The sequence below is a fragment of the Alexandromys fortis genome, unplaced genomic scaffold (genome assembly GCF_014885135.2).
Source record: "Alexandromys fortis isolate MF-2015 unplaced genomic scaffold, M_Fortis_MF-2015_v1.1 scaffold_20, whole genome shotgun sequence".
Classification (NCBI taxonomy): domain Eukaryota; kingdom Metazoa; phylum Chordata; class Mammalia; order Rodentia; family Cricetidae; genus Alexandromys; species Alexandromys fortis.
Window position 1 is genome coordinate 149,767 of NW_026067903.1, and position 15,745 is coordinate 165,511.

At 46.4% G+C, this 15,745-nt stretch overlaps 1 protein-coding gene across 1 annotated transcript in view; it reads left to right on the forward strand.

Annotated features, from left to right (window-relative positions):
• Positions 1-857: 857 nt before the first annotated feature.
• Fhl2 (four and a half LIM domains 2) overlaps positions 858-15,745 on the forward strand; it is a 66,463-nt gene continuing 51,575 nt past the window's right edge. Inside the window, exon 1 of the mRNA XM_050134771.1 lies at positions 858-1,023. Coding sequence (XP_049990728.1) covers positions 1,015-1,023 — 9 coding nt within the window. The 5' untranslated portion in view covers positions 858-1,014. The remainder of the gene's footprint in view (positions 1,024-15,745) is intronic.

Below are 15,745 nucleotides of genomic sequence, written 5' to 3' on the forward strand. Positions count from 1 at the left end.
AGCCATTTTTCTTCTCCTCTATAATTTACGCAGTCTGTTCTTGCTGAGTAGGAAGGTGATGGATGGGTTTCCCTGGTGCCTTGAAGAGAACTGCAGGAACCACCCTTGCTCACCGTCTGCCCACAGCACTGGCTGCAGTGGTCTGAATTCCCAAGTTGCTTCTCTGTGGGAGCTCAGGCTGTGTGCCGAGCACACAGCGTAGGGACCGTGTTGGGGGCAGGGGCCACGAGATGCCACTTCCATCTGCTCATAAATTGGAAAGTTAAGGAGGTTCAGGAGTTGCTGCTCCCCCAGTCTTTTCTTTCTTCTGGCATATAGGCTGTTTAAGGCTCCAATAAACTCTTGCTTTCCATTCCACACAGACTCTCTATGGTCATACAAGGATGACGGAGAGGGCATGACTTTCTGGAAATGTATTTCAGTCCACAGTCAAATGCATGCCTGGTGCTTGAACCCATGACTCCTTCTGTACTTTCTAGAATACGTGCCCAGGCAAATGCCCTTGTCCTCATAAGCGGGAGAAGGAAGGTCAGCAAACTCTTTCCAACAGGGAGCACCAGACACCAGGCTTTCCCTTCTGAGCCTGTGGAGGTGCTCCTGTATCCCCAGAAAAGTACCCTCCTACTCACGCACCAGCTGCCTGCAGCCTCCAAGCAAGGCATATAGCCTTGGAGGTTCTGGACCTAATGGCCTCCCTGTTTGGGCTGCTCTTGGATTGCTGAAATACACGTGAGACCTAGGGTGTCCTTGAGACCAGCAGGCCAAATAGGAAAAGTGTACACAACAGCCTTTTCCCAACTGGGGCCTGAGACTTCTTACATTTAGAGACCAAAAAAGGTTTGCAGGAGCCAGGGTTGGGCTCTTATCTACTGGGCCGGGCCAGTGGACATGCCTTATTTATAGCGCTGTTGACAGACGCCCACAACATTGAGGCAGTCCAATGAGGCGCACAGCCTGCACAGCGGTGGCCCTCATCCCCACTGGTCTGGTGGCAGGGCAGAAGGAAGCGCTCTGATGCCGCAGGTAAGAATCATATTTACTCGGGCTTTTCCTCCTCTTCACACCTGTCGGTTGCAGGACGTGTCTGCGTCATACTCCCATGCCCACTGTGCTTAGATGGCACTGTGCTCAGTGCCAAGGGAGTGCTCTGTACTCTGATAGGCACTGGGACTTCAGGTCACCAGCTCCCCAAATGCCTGCTGTGGTACCTGCTTAGATGCTGAGAACAACTCAAGCCCGTCTTCACCATAGCCTGCCTCTATGGGAACCAGAACTGACAACCAGAAGAATTTTTAGAAGAGAAAGCAAAGGAAGAAGAAAAAAATCCTAAGATAAACACAGGCTAGGGTCAAGCTGCGGTGTACTTAAGAACCCACTCCCACCCCCATCCCCTCCCCATCCCAGTATTTCCGGGAGGCCTGGGTGGAAAGGCCAATTACCGATGTGTCTGATGACTCTGGGAAAGTATGTTTATACAAGATGACTTACGCACTACAGCTGATAGTTTGAAAGCCAGAGCTGTTGTGCACTTTAAAGCAAATGTGTGCGTATCTTACCATTTCTTGCCGCTAAGATGTACAGGACTGACTACATCTGGCAGATAGCGTAACGTTCTCAGTATCGATAACCCGACTCAGGTGACAATCAACGTGGCATAGGCCAGCATCTCTTACTAGACTCGATCATAATTTAAAAATATCTCTACCCCAGTTATTTTGTTATTTACTTGGTTGGTTGGCTGTTGCTGTTTTGATTCTGAAGCCATAGACTAGACACCCAAGTCTTAGGTTTATATGGTCTTATCTCTCAGGTGCTGTTTATCAGTTCATTGCTGCTGTTTTCTCGTTTCTGCGAATTGGAATCTGTGTTATTATTAGGCTGATAACTGATTGGACTGTGATAAAGCATGGCACATGGTGGGATTCATCCTGTCTTTCATTGAGTAGAAGACCTATTAGTTCAAATCGTTGCATTGTAGAAGCTTTTCCCAGTATTTAAAAAGGACTAGGGGAGTGGAGAGGTTCCAAAGGACTGGAGTTTGGGTCCCAGCAGGCATATTACAATCACATGTAACTCCAGCTTCAGGGGCCCTAACAGAGTTTGGGTCCCAGCAGGCATATTACAATCACATGTAACTCCAGCTTCAGGGGCCCTAACACCCCCCTTCTGGCCTCTGTGGATAACATGTACATGCATAGGTACATAAAGACACTCATGTATACACAAAAATCAATAATGAAATAAATGATTTCCAGAAATGAAAAAGCCAAGGATCAAATTCAGGGCCTTGTGAATGCCAGGCAAACATTCTGTGGCCAGCCTAGACCTCCCCAGCCTTAGGAGAATGTAATATAGAAAATCTACTAAGAGCCGTACATTCTCCCCAATACAGGGTTCTCTGACTGTGTGGACCCCATCTGTTGTTAAGCATGTTTTGAACTTGCACTTTTCATCATCCTACTTAGTGGTTCTAGAACTTTCCATCCAAGATCCTAGACCACCTCCTTCTTTCCCTCAATTTTCAAACCTAGAGTGAGGATACTTTGCTCTTCATCTCAAAATACTTAGGACTTGGAATATGTGACCCTGGTGTTCATTTTAAGTCTTCTTTCCCCACCAAAATAGGAGGTAAAGCCATATCCTTGGTGCTTATATTTTCCTTTGGTTTTTCTTAGCTATACAGATAGTGTTTACTTGACATAGAAAAGGCAGAACGGCAGAAAGAGAAGGGAGGAAATTATGTGTGGGTCTACCCATGATAACCATTCTTCCATTTTTACACTTCTTCCTTTTTCTTGTCTTAATTTCATTTTTGTTTATGTGTGCAATGTGACTGCACGTATGTATGTGTATTCACATGTGTGTGGTGCATGTGGGAGTGGTACAAATGTGTGTGTGTGTGTGTGTGTGCATACATTTGTGGAGGCCAGAAGCTGACGTCAGGTTTCTTCCTTGACCGATCTGTACACGAATGAAGAGTTCCCTATTCCAGCTAATCTAGCAGCTTGCTCCACGGACCCTCTGACACCACGTCATCAGCATTGGGATCCTAGGCTGACCGCCACACCCACCCGGCATTTACTCTGACGCTGGGGATCTGAACTCTGGTCCTCACGTTTGTACAGCCAGCACTCTACCCCCTGAGCCATCTTCTCAGTCCCATTACTGCCCCTTGATTCTAGACATCCTTGCTGAAGAGCAATCATCAACATAAACAGTGTTAAAGGAGAAAAAGAGATCTTCAGCCATTTGGGTTATATCTTCCTTCCACGATGAAGTGTTTTTGATTCATCTTAAAATATGTGCTCATTATAATTGAAGAGGATCTGTTTTTATTTTAAAAGTATATAAATATACATTAACTATAAATATACTCAGGTTATATGGTAACCTATTTTATGTCTCATTTATGGTCCATCTACTTTTACTGTCTACTCAAAATCCAATGTTTTGAAAACTGACTATTTCTAAATGGAAGTGTGATTCCTCTTAGTTCTTGTGTTAAAATACTAGTCATGGTTGCACAAATGGGATCAAAAGCGTAGCTGAAAATTTGGCCAACATTTTATTAGACTGTACCAACCGGCCTCTAGGTCAGATGGGTCCCGTGATTTCTCCACCTTTTACTGCAGCCTCTTGAGTCATGCAGAGCTCAATTGTTCTTACCCTCCCTTCAAAACCTTATCATTATTGCCCGTATGCGTATGTCCATGTGCCATAGCATGCCTGTGGGAGTCAGGGGACATTCTTTGGAGTTCGTTCTCTCCTTCCACTTTTACATGGATTCTGGGATTGGATCCAAGTCATCAGGCCTGCGCCTGCAAACACATTTCCCTGCGGACCCAGCCAGCCAGCCTCACGAATTTGCTTTCCTGTTTTTTTTTGCTAATACCACTGGTTTATCCAAAGCGTATCACTTTATCCCCATTGTGTTAAACTGAGAGTGAAAATAGAAAGGAACAAAGAGAAGCCTTGGGCAATCTGCTATGTAACAGATGTGCTTCCTAAATATGGTATTTTAAAAGCGAAAATTAGTAAAGATAAATATTTTCATTTTTTTGGTGGAAATGGAATACAGGCCACTATCATACTATGCAAGTCCTCTGCCATTTAATTTTTTTCATCAAATTTTAACTTCAAAGAGCGTTTTTACAATTTACTGCTTCGTTTGCATTTAAAATACACATAGGAATAAAAAATAATTAAAAACAGTTTTTTTTACAATTTAAAAAAATAATATTCAGAGTCAAACCAAAAAAGAAAAACCCGTATCAGTTAATAACATAAAATATATGTATCTAAGTTTGACTTCTGTTGCTGTGACAAATATTATGGCTGAAAGTGACTTGGGGAGGATGGTGTTTGTTTCCGCTTTCAGTCCATCATGAGGGGAAGTCGGGGCAGGAACTGAAGCAGAGACCACAGGGGAATGCTGCTTACCGGCTTGCTGCTCTTGGCGTGCTCAGCCTGTAGGAAGCAGAGATGGATTCCTGACGTCTGTGAACGCGGCAGTGGGAAAGACCGGGGACAAGATGTAGAGATGGAAACAAATGTGGTTTCTCTAAGGCCCAGGAAATCCACCAAGTGTGTTTGAAGTCTAATGATTTAGGGACCAGTGCTGGCTTCCTTTTTTTTTTTTTTTTTTTTGTTCTTGTTGTTAGTGACTTTCTAACACTCAATATTTTATGAAAGGAAATAAAGAAGTGTCTTGGCTTTTTCAAATAAAAGTGGAAAGAAAAAAAAAAAAAGGTAAAGAACCTGACCATGTTGTAGGCAGTGCAGCAGCAGTCATGGTGGCTGGTGCGTCTGGAGGAATTTTTGGTCAGTGAATGCATTTGTCTGCCTCCGGCATCCACACAGAACCTCGCGTGTCCTTACGCACATAATACTGTTTGTATTTTTTTTTTCATTCAGTTAGAATGGGAGGGAGAAAAGAAGTGGGTGCTGGGTGTGCATGGGCCCAGCCAGCACTGTTGTGAGTGTACCACACAGCTATGCTTGTGCCCCACAGGGCTCATGCCCCTCTCTGAGGAGGCCTGTTAGATCCTAGAGGCTCAGAAGCACTGAGTGGGAGAGCAGGATGGGGCCCACCCACAGTGAGAGCAACGCAAATCGGAACAGAAACTGGAAATGCCAACCTCCCCTCCCATAGATTCTTCAAGGTACCAAGCATCCCTGGAGCTTGGGAAGGGTGTATTTACCCTTCTTAGTCAGACTCAGAGCTGGCACAGAGACTCACCCAACTGTCTAGCAAATATTTGTGAAACTAAACTGTAGGGGTCAATTCGTACTTAAGAGTTCTAGGAATCCTGAAAGCCAAAGGGAGGAGCTTGGAGCTTTCCTCTTAGCTGACAGTTTTCTCCTTTGGGGATGTTGGCTGGTAAGCTGGCTTGATGTTCATTCCTGACCCCTTTGTATACCGTGCAAGAACATGGTGCTTAGAATAATGTCTTAAGTGGCATTTTATTGGGCACTGAACACTAATATTTGATGATGATGTACCCTTGAGTAGATCCTCTGCCTTGGAATTCTCATTCTCCACAGTGTAGGGGTGGGACCAGTGTGTTGGAGGTTGGCCGAATGATGCTCTATAAATTCCACAGTTTAGAAGCTTCCATTTCTGAACAATCATCCAATTTTTAGCCACAGTCTTTTAATTAATTTTAGGAGACATGTGTTTCTCTCAAAACACAATTTAGGGAACAAAAACAGTATAATCTTTATTTCAAAGCCAGTTTTAACTGTGTTGAACTGAGGTCCCATGGTCAAGAGTTCTTCTCTTCCAACCCCAGAGTCAGAAGACAGAGGGCGGTCAGAGAAAGTCAGCGAAAGAGTGATAAAACTACAACAATCCACAAAGCTAAGAGAACTGATTACCTACACAGACAAATTTCATTGTAGGTGCCCCTTTCTTTGCCCCTACAAACTGAAAATGCAAAGAAGTCCTATAAGCAGGTGCCAATGTGTTGGCACTCTAGTGAACCACGCTTGGCAAGCATCCTTGAGAGGAAGAAATAATCCCAATCTCCATGCCATTCTGGCACACACTTCCAGGTGGGAAACTCTGCAAGATGTAGGGAAAGGTTGAGAAGGGACCTTGTGATTCAAACACGGTCCTCAACAAGTCAGGAGCTTGGGTTCCCAAGTGCCAAGGTCACAGCGCCAAGGTCAGTCTCCTTCATGTGTGGAGATTGGGGTGGAAGAACGGATAGGCCCGCAGTCCTAGACTCTAGCAAGAGCAGCTGATCCTCCTGTCTGGCTGCTGATCCACTGGGCGGGGCCTGGCTCTCTTCCCTCCAGCTGCTTTTCCTTTCCTAAGCAGCACCCCTCTCTTTCCTGGGGAGTGCCGACGAACCAAGCCCAAAGCAGGAGCATCCAGACAGCCACACAGACCAGTGTGCACTTAGCCTCACCTCTAGCTGCCTTTACAAGCTTGTTATTGTACGTGTAACTTGAACTCGAACACAGCTTGCCCTCCCCAAAACCCTAGAAAGGCTTCCTGAGTCAGCACAGCCAAATTCTAAGCATAGCCGACGGACTCCTGCACGATCCAGGGGCCAGAAAACTAGTCCCAGCCTGCATGTCCTCCTCTCTACTTAGAGGTGTCCAGTCACATCGACCTCCTCCCAGCTGGGCTGAGGACCTTCATACTTGATGGGGCCTCTGTCCACCATGTGCTTACCTAAGATTCACACATCTTAGTCTCTTCTTCATCAAACCACATCTGAGATCCACCTGTCACCCCATCTAAAGCTGACAGCCACCTTCTAGTGCCTCATCTTACTTGCTTCTCCTTCTATATTTCCTTCAGAGCATTATCTTACACATATGTACACCTGGAAATACTCTGTGTATATACACGTATGAATGTGGCATGTATAAAGTTATATATACAGAGAATTAGATTCAGGATCCCTTGGGGTTCTAAAACCTATGGATGTCCAAATCCCTAAAAGTAAAATGGCAAAGCATTTATTTATGAGGAAGCTATTCACATTCTCACACATCCATCTCCAGATGACGTGCCATGAGCAATGAATATGCAAATATGTAAATATGATGCAAATGCCATGGAAACAATAGCCTCACTTTGGCACTTTTATAATCCCTGGCTTTCAAATGAGGAACCGCAGAGAAATCCACACAACTGAAGCACGACGGTGACTACCTCAGCTTCACATTGAGGCTGTCCATCAGTCAGGATCAATGTTCTGTCTTAAACCTGTCGAAGTTCATGGTCTTCTAGCCGTGAAGGTGAGAAGTCTGTCGTGTGTCTCCATGAGCTAAGACTGAGGCATTAGAATGGAGTACACAGCAGAACAAATTCATTTCCTCGACTCTTCCAGCTCTGAGGGCTGCCTGTGTTTAGAGCCTATGGCTCCTGCCTCCCTTTCCAAGGCAACAGCAGAGCATCTTCAAACCTCTCCCTGACATTGTCTTTCATGTAGTAAGGGCTCTCAGGAGGGCACTCGGGCCACAAGTTAATCCAAGACAATTTCCTCACGTTGTGACCCTTAATCACACATGCAATGCCCATTCTCCTAGTAAGGCACGATGCCCACAGGTACCAGGGATGGAGTGTGTACATCTTAGGGGAATGGCTCTGTGGCAGAAAGATGGCTTAACCCCCATCACCCTGAAAGGTGTTCTGTAGCCTCTTCCCATTTGTTATGAAAGAGGTGGGAGGCCCAGGAGCCTGGCTTGGGGCTCCTATGATATACTGCACAGGGCGTTCATTCTTCTGCCCTGCTGGTTTGCAATACAGGGTGCCACAGATTCCCAATTAACTTTGAAAATGGCCATATCTCACCAAATCATCAGTCTCACAGGAACCCCAAACATATGATTGAGACCACAGATATGTGATAAAAATCAGTCTCGGGAGAAATGAAAGCCCTGCTGGAGGAGACAGGCTGAGCTGTACCTCCCACTCACCAGGAGCCTGGTGCCTGTGCAGAATGCTAGGAGCAGCAGGCAGACCCTGAAGGAGCCCCGTGACAGAGGATGGATGGAGGAGGGGCCTCTAACCCCCGAAGGAGCCAACAGAAAGACTGACCAAGCTCAGTGTCCTCCAGGACAAACCAGGCCCAAGCAGTCAGGAAGCCAAGGTTGGTCAGACCAGGACAGGCAGAAGCCCCAAGACCAGCAGGGTAACAGAACAAAGTGATATATAAAGACAAAGGGAATGGTGGGCACAGTCACGGTCCACAGCAGTTGCCAAGAGCCCTCTCTAAAACAGGGCGACTGGTGTCAAAGTCAGGTTGCAGGGTCTACGGGAATCTCAATTTCCTGAGACTGGACAGAGCCCACAGGCAATGCCAAGAGACTGTCTGAGGAGATGCCCCAGATAGCGGTCTAACTTAGTGGAGAGAGAGAGAGAGAGACAGAGACAGAAAGACAGACAGACAGAAGATTCTTTAGGTCCCAACGCAGTAAGTCTGAGCAGAGACCAGGAGTCAGGCAGGCAGCAGCTGTCAGCACAATGATACTCACAGAGTGGTGTTTGAACTTTCCCTCGGGAGGCCAATCACTGGAATCTGCTGAAATCAACTAGCAACTGCCGGGTTAACAGGAGGGACACAGAAGGCATTTGCCGGAGTGCAAACGGTACATGGCCTAAGTGGATGGAAACGAGGACATAGCCACTACAAGGGACAGGAGAAGAGAAGGTTCTCATTGTTCATGAGCGAGAGTACAGAGGCATCTGGAAGAGTCCAGAGCAGGGAGAGAAGGCAGCAGACTGGCCATGACCAGCAGACTGAAGTCGGGCATCAGAGGGGAGGGGACTAAAGAGGTAAGAGAAGAGAGAGAGGGAGGAGTCGGGACCAAAAGCAGAGGACCAAGAGAGTGAGGACCAAGCAAGTAAGTGGCTGAAATGGCAACCACTTCATATATATGTGTATATGAAAGAGAAGCTGGGGGAAGGGAAGGCAAGACCCGGGGTTAGAGGGGTTCAGGGTAGGGGTAAAGGTGGGAAGAGCAGAGAGGAGCCACAGGTACTGAGTGAGCCTGGCGGTCAGCAAGCTGCCAACAAGTACTTTGGCATGCTAATAGGCACCTCAGTGAACTATTTGTCCTGGTTCTTTGGGACCGGACAATTAAAAACCTTCAGATTAAAGAGCACAGGTCTAGGAAGAAGAATCCATTTTCATGCTTGGGGTCTGTAAGGCAGGAGCTGCTGTGCTCTGAGCCTCAGAGATGTGACTGGGAAAAAGTGATGACCCAGTGGAGACTGACAAGTGGGAAAGCCACAGGGCTTGTTCCTATTGTTTGTGGCCTCTGGGTGCCGCATTCCTTCCTCCCAGGTGTGAGGCAGGGCCCTTCGTCTTCGGAACTGAAAGTCTATAGTCTACTCTCAGACTAGGTAGATGAGAGAATTTTCCTGTGGCTAACTAACTCCTAAGTGAAAAGGCAGGGGAGGTTCTGGGGAGAGGGCTCAGGGGGTAAAGCCCTTGACTCACACACATCAGAACCTCATTTTGAATCTGCGGAACCCACAGAGAGCTACGCATAGCACGCATTTATACGAGGTCTATGGTGAGAAGGGAGGCGGCCATGTGAGAATCCTTGGAAGCTTTTAGAGTAGCTATCTTGGCATTTACAGTTGCAAACAACAAAGATACCCTGTCTCAAAGAAGCTGAAGGCAAGGGCCCCAACCAGAGGTTGTCCTCTGACCCCCACACAAGCATCATGGCACTCATATGTCTGTATTCAAACACATATGTAAGTAGTTCAAATCTAATTTCTATAGACAGGAACGTTAGAGGACGATTTTTCTATTTCATGACTGACTTGGGGAAGAGTGATTCCAATTGCCATGACCTGCCTATGGAAAGAGCAATCTGGACTCCTGTGGCTTGCCTCAAGGGAGAAGGAGGGACAGGGGTTTAGTGGAAGGTCAGCAAAGAATTTTGCTCCCGAGGCTTCATTTTGAGCTGTCGTTTCCCTGAGCCTCAGCATTTGCCACCTTCTTGGCTCCCAAACCCTTCTGATGATCCTATCTAGACCTCACCCATTAGAGGCACAGGGCTTCTCCACAGGAAAATATACAAATGTTCCCAGAGCTGCAAGAACCCCAGAGGGGCCTCTGTTCCTCTGGGCTGGTGATTCTCAATCTTCCTGAAGCGGTGATCCTTTAGTGTGGTTCTTCATGCTATGCTGACCGCCAACCATAAAAGTATTTCCATTGCTACTTCATATCCGTAATTTTGCTACTGTTATGAATCGTAATGTACGGGATATCTGATAAGCAACTCCTAAAAGGACCACCACTTTTGGTGGAAGGGACCAGGGGACCCTCAGCAAGCTCCTGAATGACTGGGGAAGGGTATATACCTGCAACCAGTGAGTTGTGTCCTGTCTGCCCTTTGCTTGCTGTGTGTATTGCAATGTCAGAGAAGAGAGGTGAATGTACACATGGGGCTGTGTGTTTGACACATAGCAACGAGATGTATGCAGACACGCTTTCCTCGTCTCTCCCTACAGAGGACGGTCCCAACATTTACAAAGTGTATTGCCCAAACGGAGGCCCTTTGGAGAGTTCTTTAAACGTGCTTCAGAATGGCGGTTAGATCAAAGCAGTACGGTGACACCACCACCTGAGCACGGTGGAGGTTGAAAACAATGGCTCTCACCAAGGACTTTTACTGTATCTTTTCAATATTTACTTTCTTACTTGAACCTTGCCATGATGTCCCAGTTGTCTGCCATGCTGAGTGCAGTAAGTAGCGTGCTGTGCGGTGCTGCAATAAGAAGCGGTACATTGACCCTTCCAGCCCGCACGTGTAGGAGGCCACACCATCTGGGGTTGAGGAAAAGCCTGCTTTGCGGCTCACACAGTGACAAAATTGCCCGATGATGAGATTGCCTAACTTCATTGTTCTCAAAACGTTTCTCCATCGTTTAAGGGCTACATGCTTGTTGGGTCCAAAAGTTTGCTTTTGGGAAAGTCTTTGTTGCCCTTCCTGAAGGCAGAACCAAAATCCGTTGACTGGAATTCTCAGAACCCAGACACCGGAGGTTCCAGTGGTGCTGCCAACACTGGAAGCATGTGGCTTCTGCGAGCTTGCCTGCCGACTCACATGCTTGAATTGCTTTCTTGTAGAAAATCAGAAAGGCTAAAGTCCAGCTGCTTTCAGGCTGACTCTAGGAGCCTCCAGCACTATCTGTCAAAACTGAAGAGCTGGTCCTAGTCACTTGCTAGTTTATGGCATGACCCTAAACTAGCCTTTAGCCTCTTCTGTCCTCTCCAAGGGCTCAAAGGACTCCTGCCTTGTTTGGGTCTCCACAAAACTCTTCATCTCTTGTCTCCCTAGCATACCGAGTCATGAGAGTTGCATATCAAGTCCATGGAGGCAGACCAACGTATTCTGAATAGCAAAATGAAATACGCTAGAAAAAATACAAAATCAGAAAAGAACCTGAGCCTCGGAAAGGAAGATTAGGAGTTCTTTCCCAATGGTGTATTGCAATGCTATATCCTAGCGCCCTGTCTGTCCAAGTCCAGAAGCGGCTATGACTTGCCCTTCGGTGCGATTGCTGCCGAGTTCCTGATCTCTGGTCTTAGACTGTATTGTTTGCTTCCTCTCTGCTTTCGTCTGGATTCTTAGAACGACTCGTCTAATAGCATGCATTCTCTCAAAAACCCTCCGACCCGCGGATGGCAAGGTTTGAGAGAGCGGATGAAGCAGCTTCCCAGTTGTTCGTTTCGATCAGCACGTGTCTTTTTGAAAAAGAAAAGAAAAAAAAAGAAAAAAAGAAAACAACAACAACAACAACAACAAAAAAAAACAGTACCAAAAGTCTGCACTTTTCCCTGGAAAGTGACAGAATCACTGGCGTAGAACTCTCAGAGAAGTTTAAAGCAGCTACGGTAATGACGGCCACGGCAGCCTCTGCGCATACGCCAGGCTCCATGGCATACTGGAGTTCTGAGCATTTGCGGACATGTGCTCTGCCCCAGTCCCCTCCGTGCCACGTCACGAACGGAAAATACCCCAGCCCGAGGCCAGGCCTTACTATGAATAGTTTGAGGATCTGTGAAACTGCTCCCGCATCCAGCCTTTCCCATAATGGAGCAGAAGGTTGATGTGGGAAATCCCGGTTCTCCGTCACAGCCCCCTTTCCTGTTGATCAGGGAGGGAGACAGGGGCCCCTGAGCCCACCCCCCACACCCCGTCTTGTGGAACAGCCTCCCCAGCCCTCGGCAACATGTCTTGAGAGAGCAAACTGCAAAGGTACTTGAGTGGACATGTTGTTCCCATCTTCGCCATGTGTTTTTCATTCCCGTTCTGGTTACTCTTGGCTCTTATTACGGAGCTTGGTTAAGGTAACGTGGTTGCAATTGCTTTTAGACATCAAAAATGGATAGTGATTTGTCTGGGGTGGGCTAATGAGGATGCTACGTGGTTAAGACAGAAAGCACATTGCCTTTCTAGAGATCTGGAAAATTCCTTTCTTCCTTCTTCCTTGTGGGAACTGAATCTGTTTGTAAAAGAGCCCGGGGAGCTCTGGCTAATGCAGATGGTAAAACTCAGCCTCCAGTGGAGGAAGAGCCGGAGACCACAAAGTGTGTGGCCATGAGGCTGCTGCACTGGAAGCAGCTGCCTTTGGACCAGAGAGCAAGATGCAAAGATAAACATTCTTACTCCTGCAAAAATAGGGTGGCTTGCTAAAAAAGAAAGCCATAAAAAGAGATGATTGTAATAATAAAAATAAAATAATAGGCCACTTATTAGTTTAAAAAAATCCTGAAATAGTGTTAGGAGTAAAACTTCTATTGTGTGGTGGGTACGACAGCTCAGCAAGTAGACACACCACACACTATCAAGGCTGATGACTTAAGTTCTCTCCCAGAGACCCAGTGGTGAAGGGAGAAAACTGACTCTTAGAAGTTGTCCTCTGACCTTCACATGTCCACATCCATGTGCATCTGAGACAGAGAGGCAGAGAGACAGAGACAGAGAGACAGACAGACAGAGACTGTTTTCTTCTGGCACCAATGCCAGAAGTCTTATCTCTCTGCCCCCCCCCCCATTCCTCAACAGTGCAGATAATTGTATTCATATGGTGCAATTATTAAAGCATTGTGAGGGCATATAAAATAAGCTTTTGACATCTTCAAGAGGTTCCCCAATAAGCAAAGGTGACCCGCCTTTCTGTTGGTGCCATCTTGCCTTTGGTGGTGAGCTCTGTATTGTTGACTAGTCCTCATATCTGAGTATTACTGCTAGCCTCAATCCTGCAGCAAAATCTAGAATATCCACATTGCTCTGGGGGCAAAGTCAAGGATGGGAAGGAAGAGTCACCCCCAAAGACCTGGTCTTAGATCACACTGCTTAGATGAGACTCAAAGAAAACACCCTGTGTGGTGGTTTGAAAGAAAATGGTCCCCAAAGGGAGTGACACTATTAGTTGAAGTAGGTGTGACCTTGTTAGAGCAAGCGTGTCACTGTGGGTGTGGACTTTGAGGTCTCGTGTGCTCAAGCTGTGCCCAGTGTGACGAGTTCTTCACTTCCTGCTGCCTGCAGATCAAGAAGTAGGTCTCTGAGCTCCTTCTCCAGAACCATACATGCCTGCATGCCCTCATGTCCCCCCATGAGACTAATGGACTAAACCTCTGAAGCTATAAGCCATCCCAATTAAGTGTTTTCCTTTATAAGAATTGTTTGGTCATGGTGTCTCTTCACAGCAATAGAAACCCTAACTAAGACCCTTCTTGTTCCCAGAGTTACTACTGTGGGATATTGCTGGATTCCTAGCTGCTTTGAGTTGCAGGGGAGTAAAGAAATGAGAAAGTTAATGTCTTGACAGAGTGGGCTGCATACCACGTTTGCTCTGACTTTCTTCTTAGCTGATAGACGTGGGCTGGTGGTCTATCATGAAACAGGACATCCTTTGATGATTTTGGAATGCCACCCAATGAATCCATTCACAGTATTCTGATCAAGACAATGACCTTCTTCATCAATCACACAAAGAGAATGAGACCAACCTAGACCATGCCAGGTGGTGACACTTCAAACCTCAGGCAGCCTTTAATTTTGACATCTTAGATCTGAAACGGCATCCAGTCACAGCTTTGCAAAGAAAATAGTAAGAAAACTAGTTTTCGTTTTCTGTAGTTGGTCTGTAGGTTATGTCTCATCGAGAGCTATAATCCTGAAGTCAAAAGAAAATCAAAACAAAGGAAATCATAAATCAGAAGAAGATATTTACCTTTCTGTAATCCCTTGTTTCCATCTCTATTTCATTTCTCCAATGCGTTGCCATATCTGGAAAAAAAAAGAAAAGCCTTTTCCCATGAACTACTCTTCACAGCATAAGCCGCTGACTTCCAAGCCCAGCTTGCTCCACATGTAGGAAAGCCAGAAAGTAGAAGACAAGCAATCCATACCATCTTCACTACAGTAGATAGGAGACTCTTGAAAACCCAGATCAAAAATGGCAAACCTGTTGTAATCCCAAGCTAACCAGTAGTTCCCTGTGATTTGCTTGCCCTCTGATGCGCATGCACTGCAGAATAGCTGACAAGCTGAGGAACCCGCAGCAGGAATCTGGGAGGGTGGCCTCCACTGTAATTCCTCTCTGGCTGCTTTGCCAGAGAACTACAGGATCCCAAGAGGGACAAAAGGCTAAAGAGAGTAAAAATACTATCAATATTAATTCCAGGGGAGAACTAGCCTGGTGTGGAAGCCAAGACATTTTTTTTTCCTGTTAAATCAAAGAAATAAATGGGGAAAATGAAACCCCAGGACAAGGAGTCCCCGACAGCAAGGACTCTGCTTATGAGCTCAGTACACACTGTGCTTCTCACTCCACTGATACCCTTGAACTTGGCAGTTCTGACTCCAGTGTAATGATGTTGGTTTGGGATGAATTTGTCTTTTTGATGAGAGCTGGGCTTATTTTCTTCCCTCAGGCGTTTGGCTTTCTGTAGGACATATATCCACAGGGAATTGGTTCCAGACCTCCCAGATACATGGGCCCTCAAGGGCATTCATTGGATGGTGTCATGTTTGCACATAAGCCAACCACATCTGCACATAGACTACCTCCAGGTGTACCTGGCATAATGCCTACATATCACGTCATACATGCAATGTGGTATAGTACTCTTCATGTAGCAAATTCAAGATTTGCTTTCTGGAGCATTCCAGAATGCTGCTTTGACCTTTTCTTATGCGTGGTTGGTTGAATCCTTAGATGAGGAACTCACAATTAGGAAAAGCCAACTGTAACTGTGATCAGTCTACTCCAACCCTGCCACTCAATCCACTAGGGATTGACTGGTACCCTTCGAAGCCACATCCCTAACTTCCAGCAAAGCAGGGTGCCACTATAGAGCCATTATCACTAGCGCCAAATCAAATCCACGAAGACCCTGTCCTGTGCCTATGAACTGACTATTCCCCAGGCTAGTGACAAGCTGGTGCTGATAGATGGACAGAAGCAATATTCACTTTATTTCCACCAGAGAGCCTTGTTCCCAGGAGGTCTGGAATAGATGGAGTCTGACTCTAATCTGTACCTCTCCCTTAGTCTGGCTAAGGTGTCGAATATGCCCCCATTCTCAAAACTCATTTGCTGAAACCCTAATCTTCAACAACTCAGAGTGGAACCTCATTTGTTGATAAGGTTGGTACGCCAGGCCATGGTGGCTCATACCTTTAATACTGGCAGAGGCATGTGGATCTCCGAGTTTGAGGCTAACCTGGTCTACAGAGTAAGTTCCAGGATAGCCAG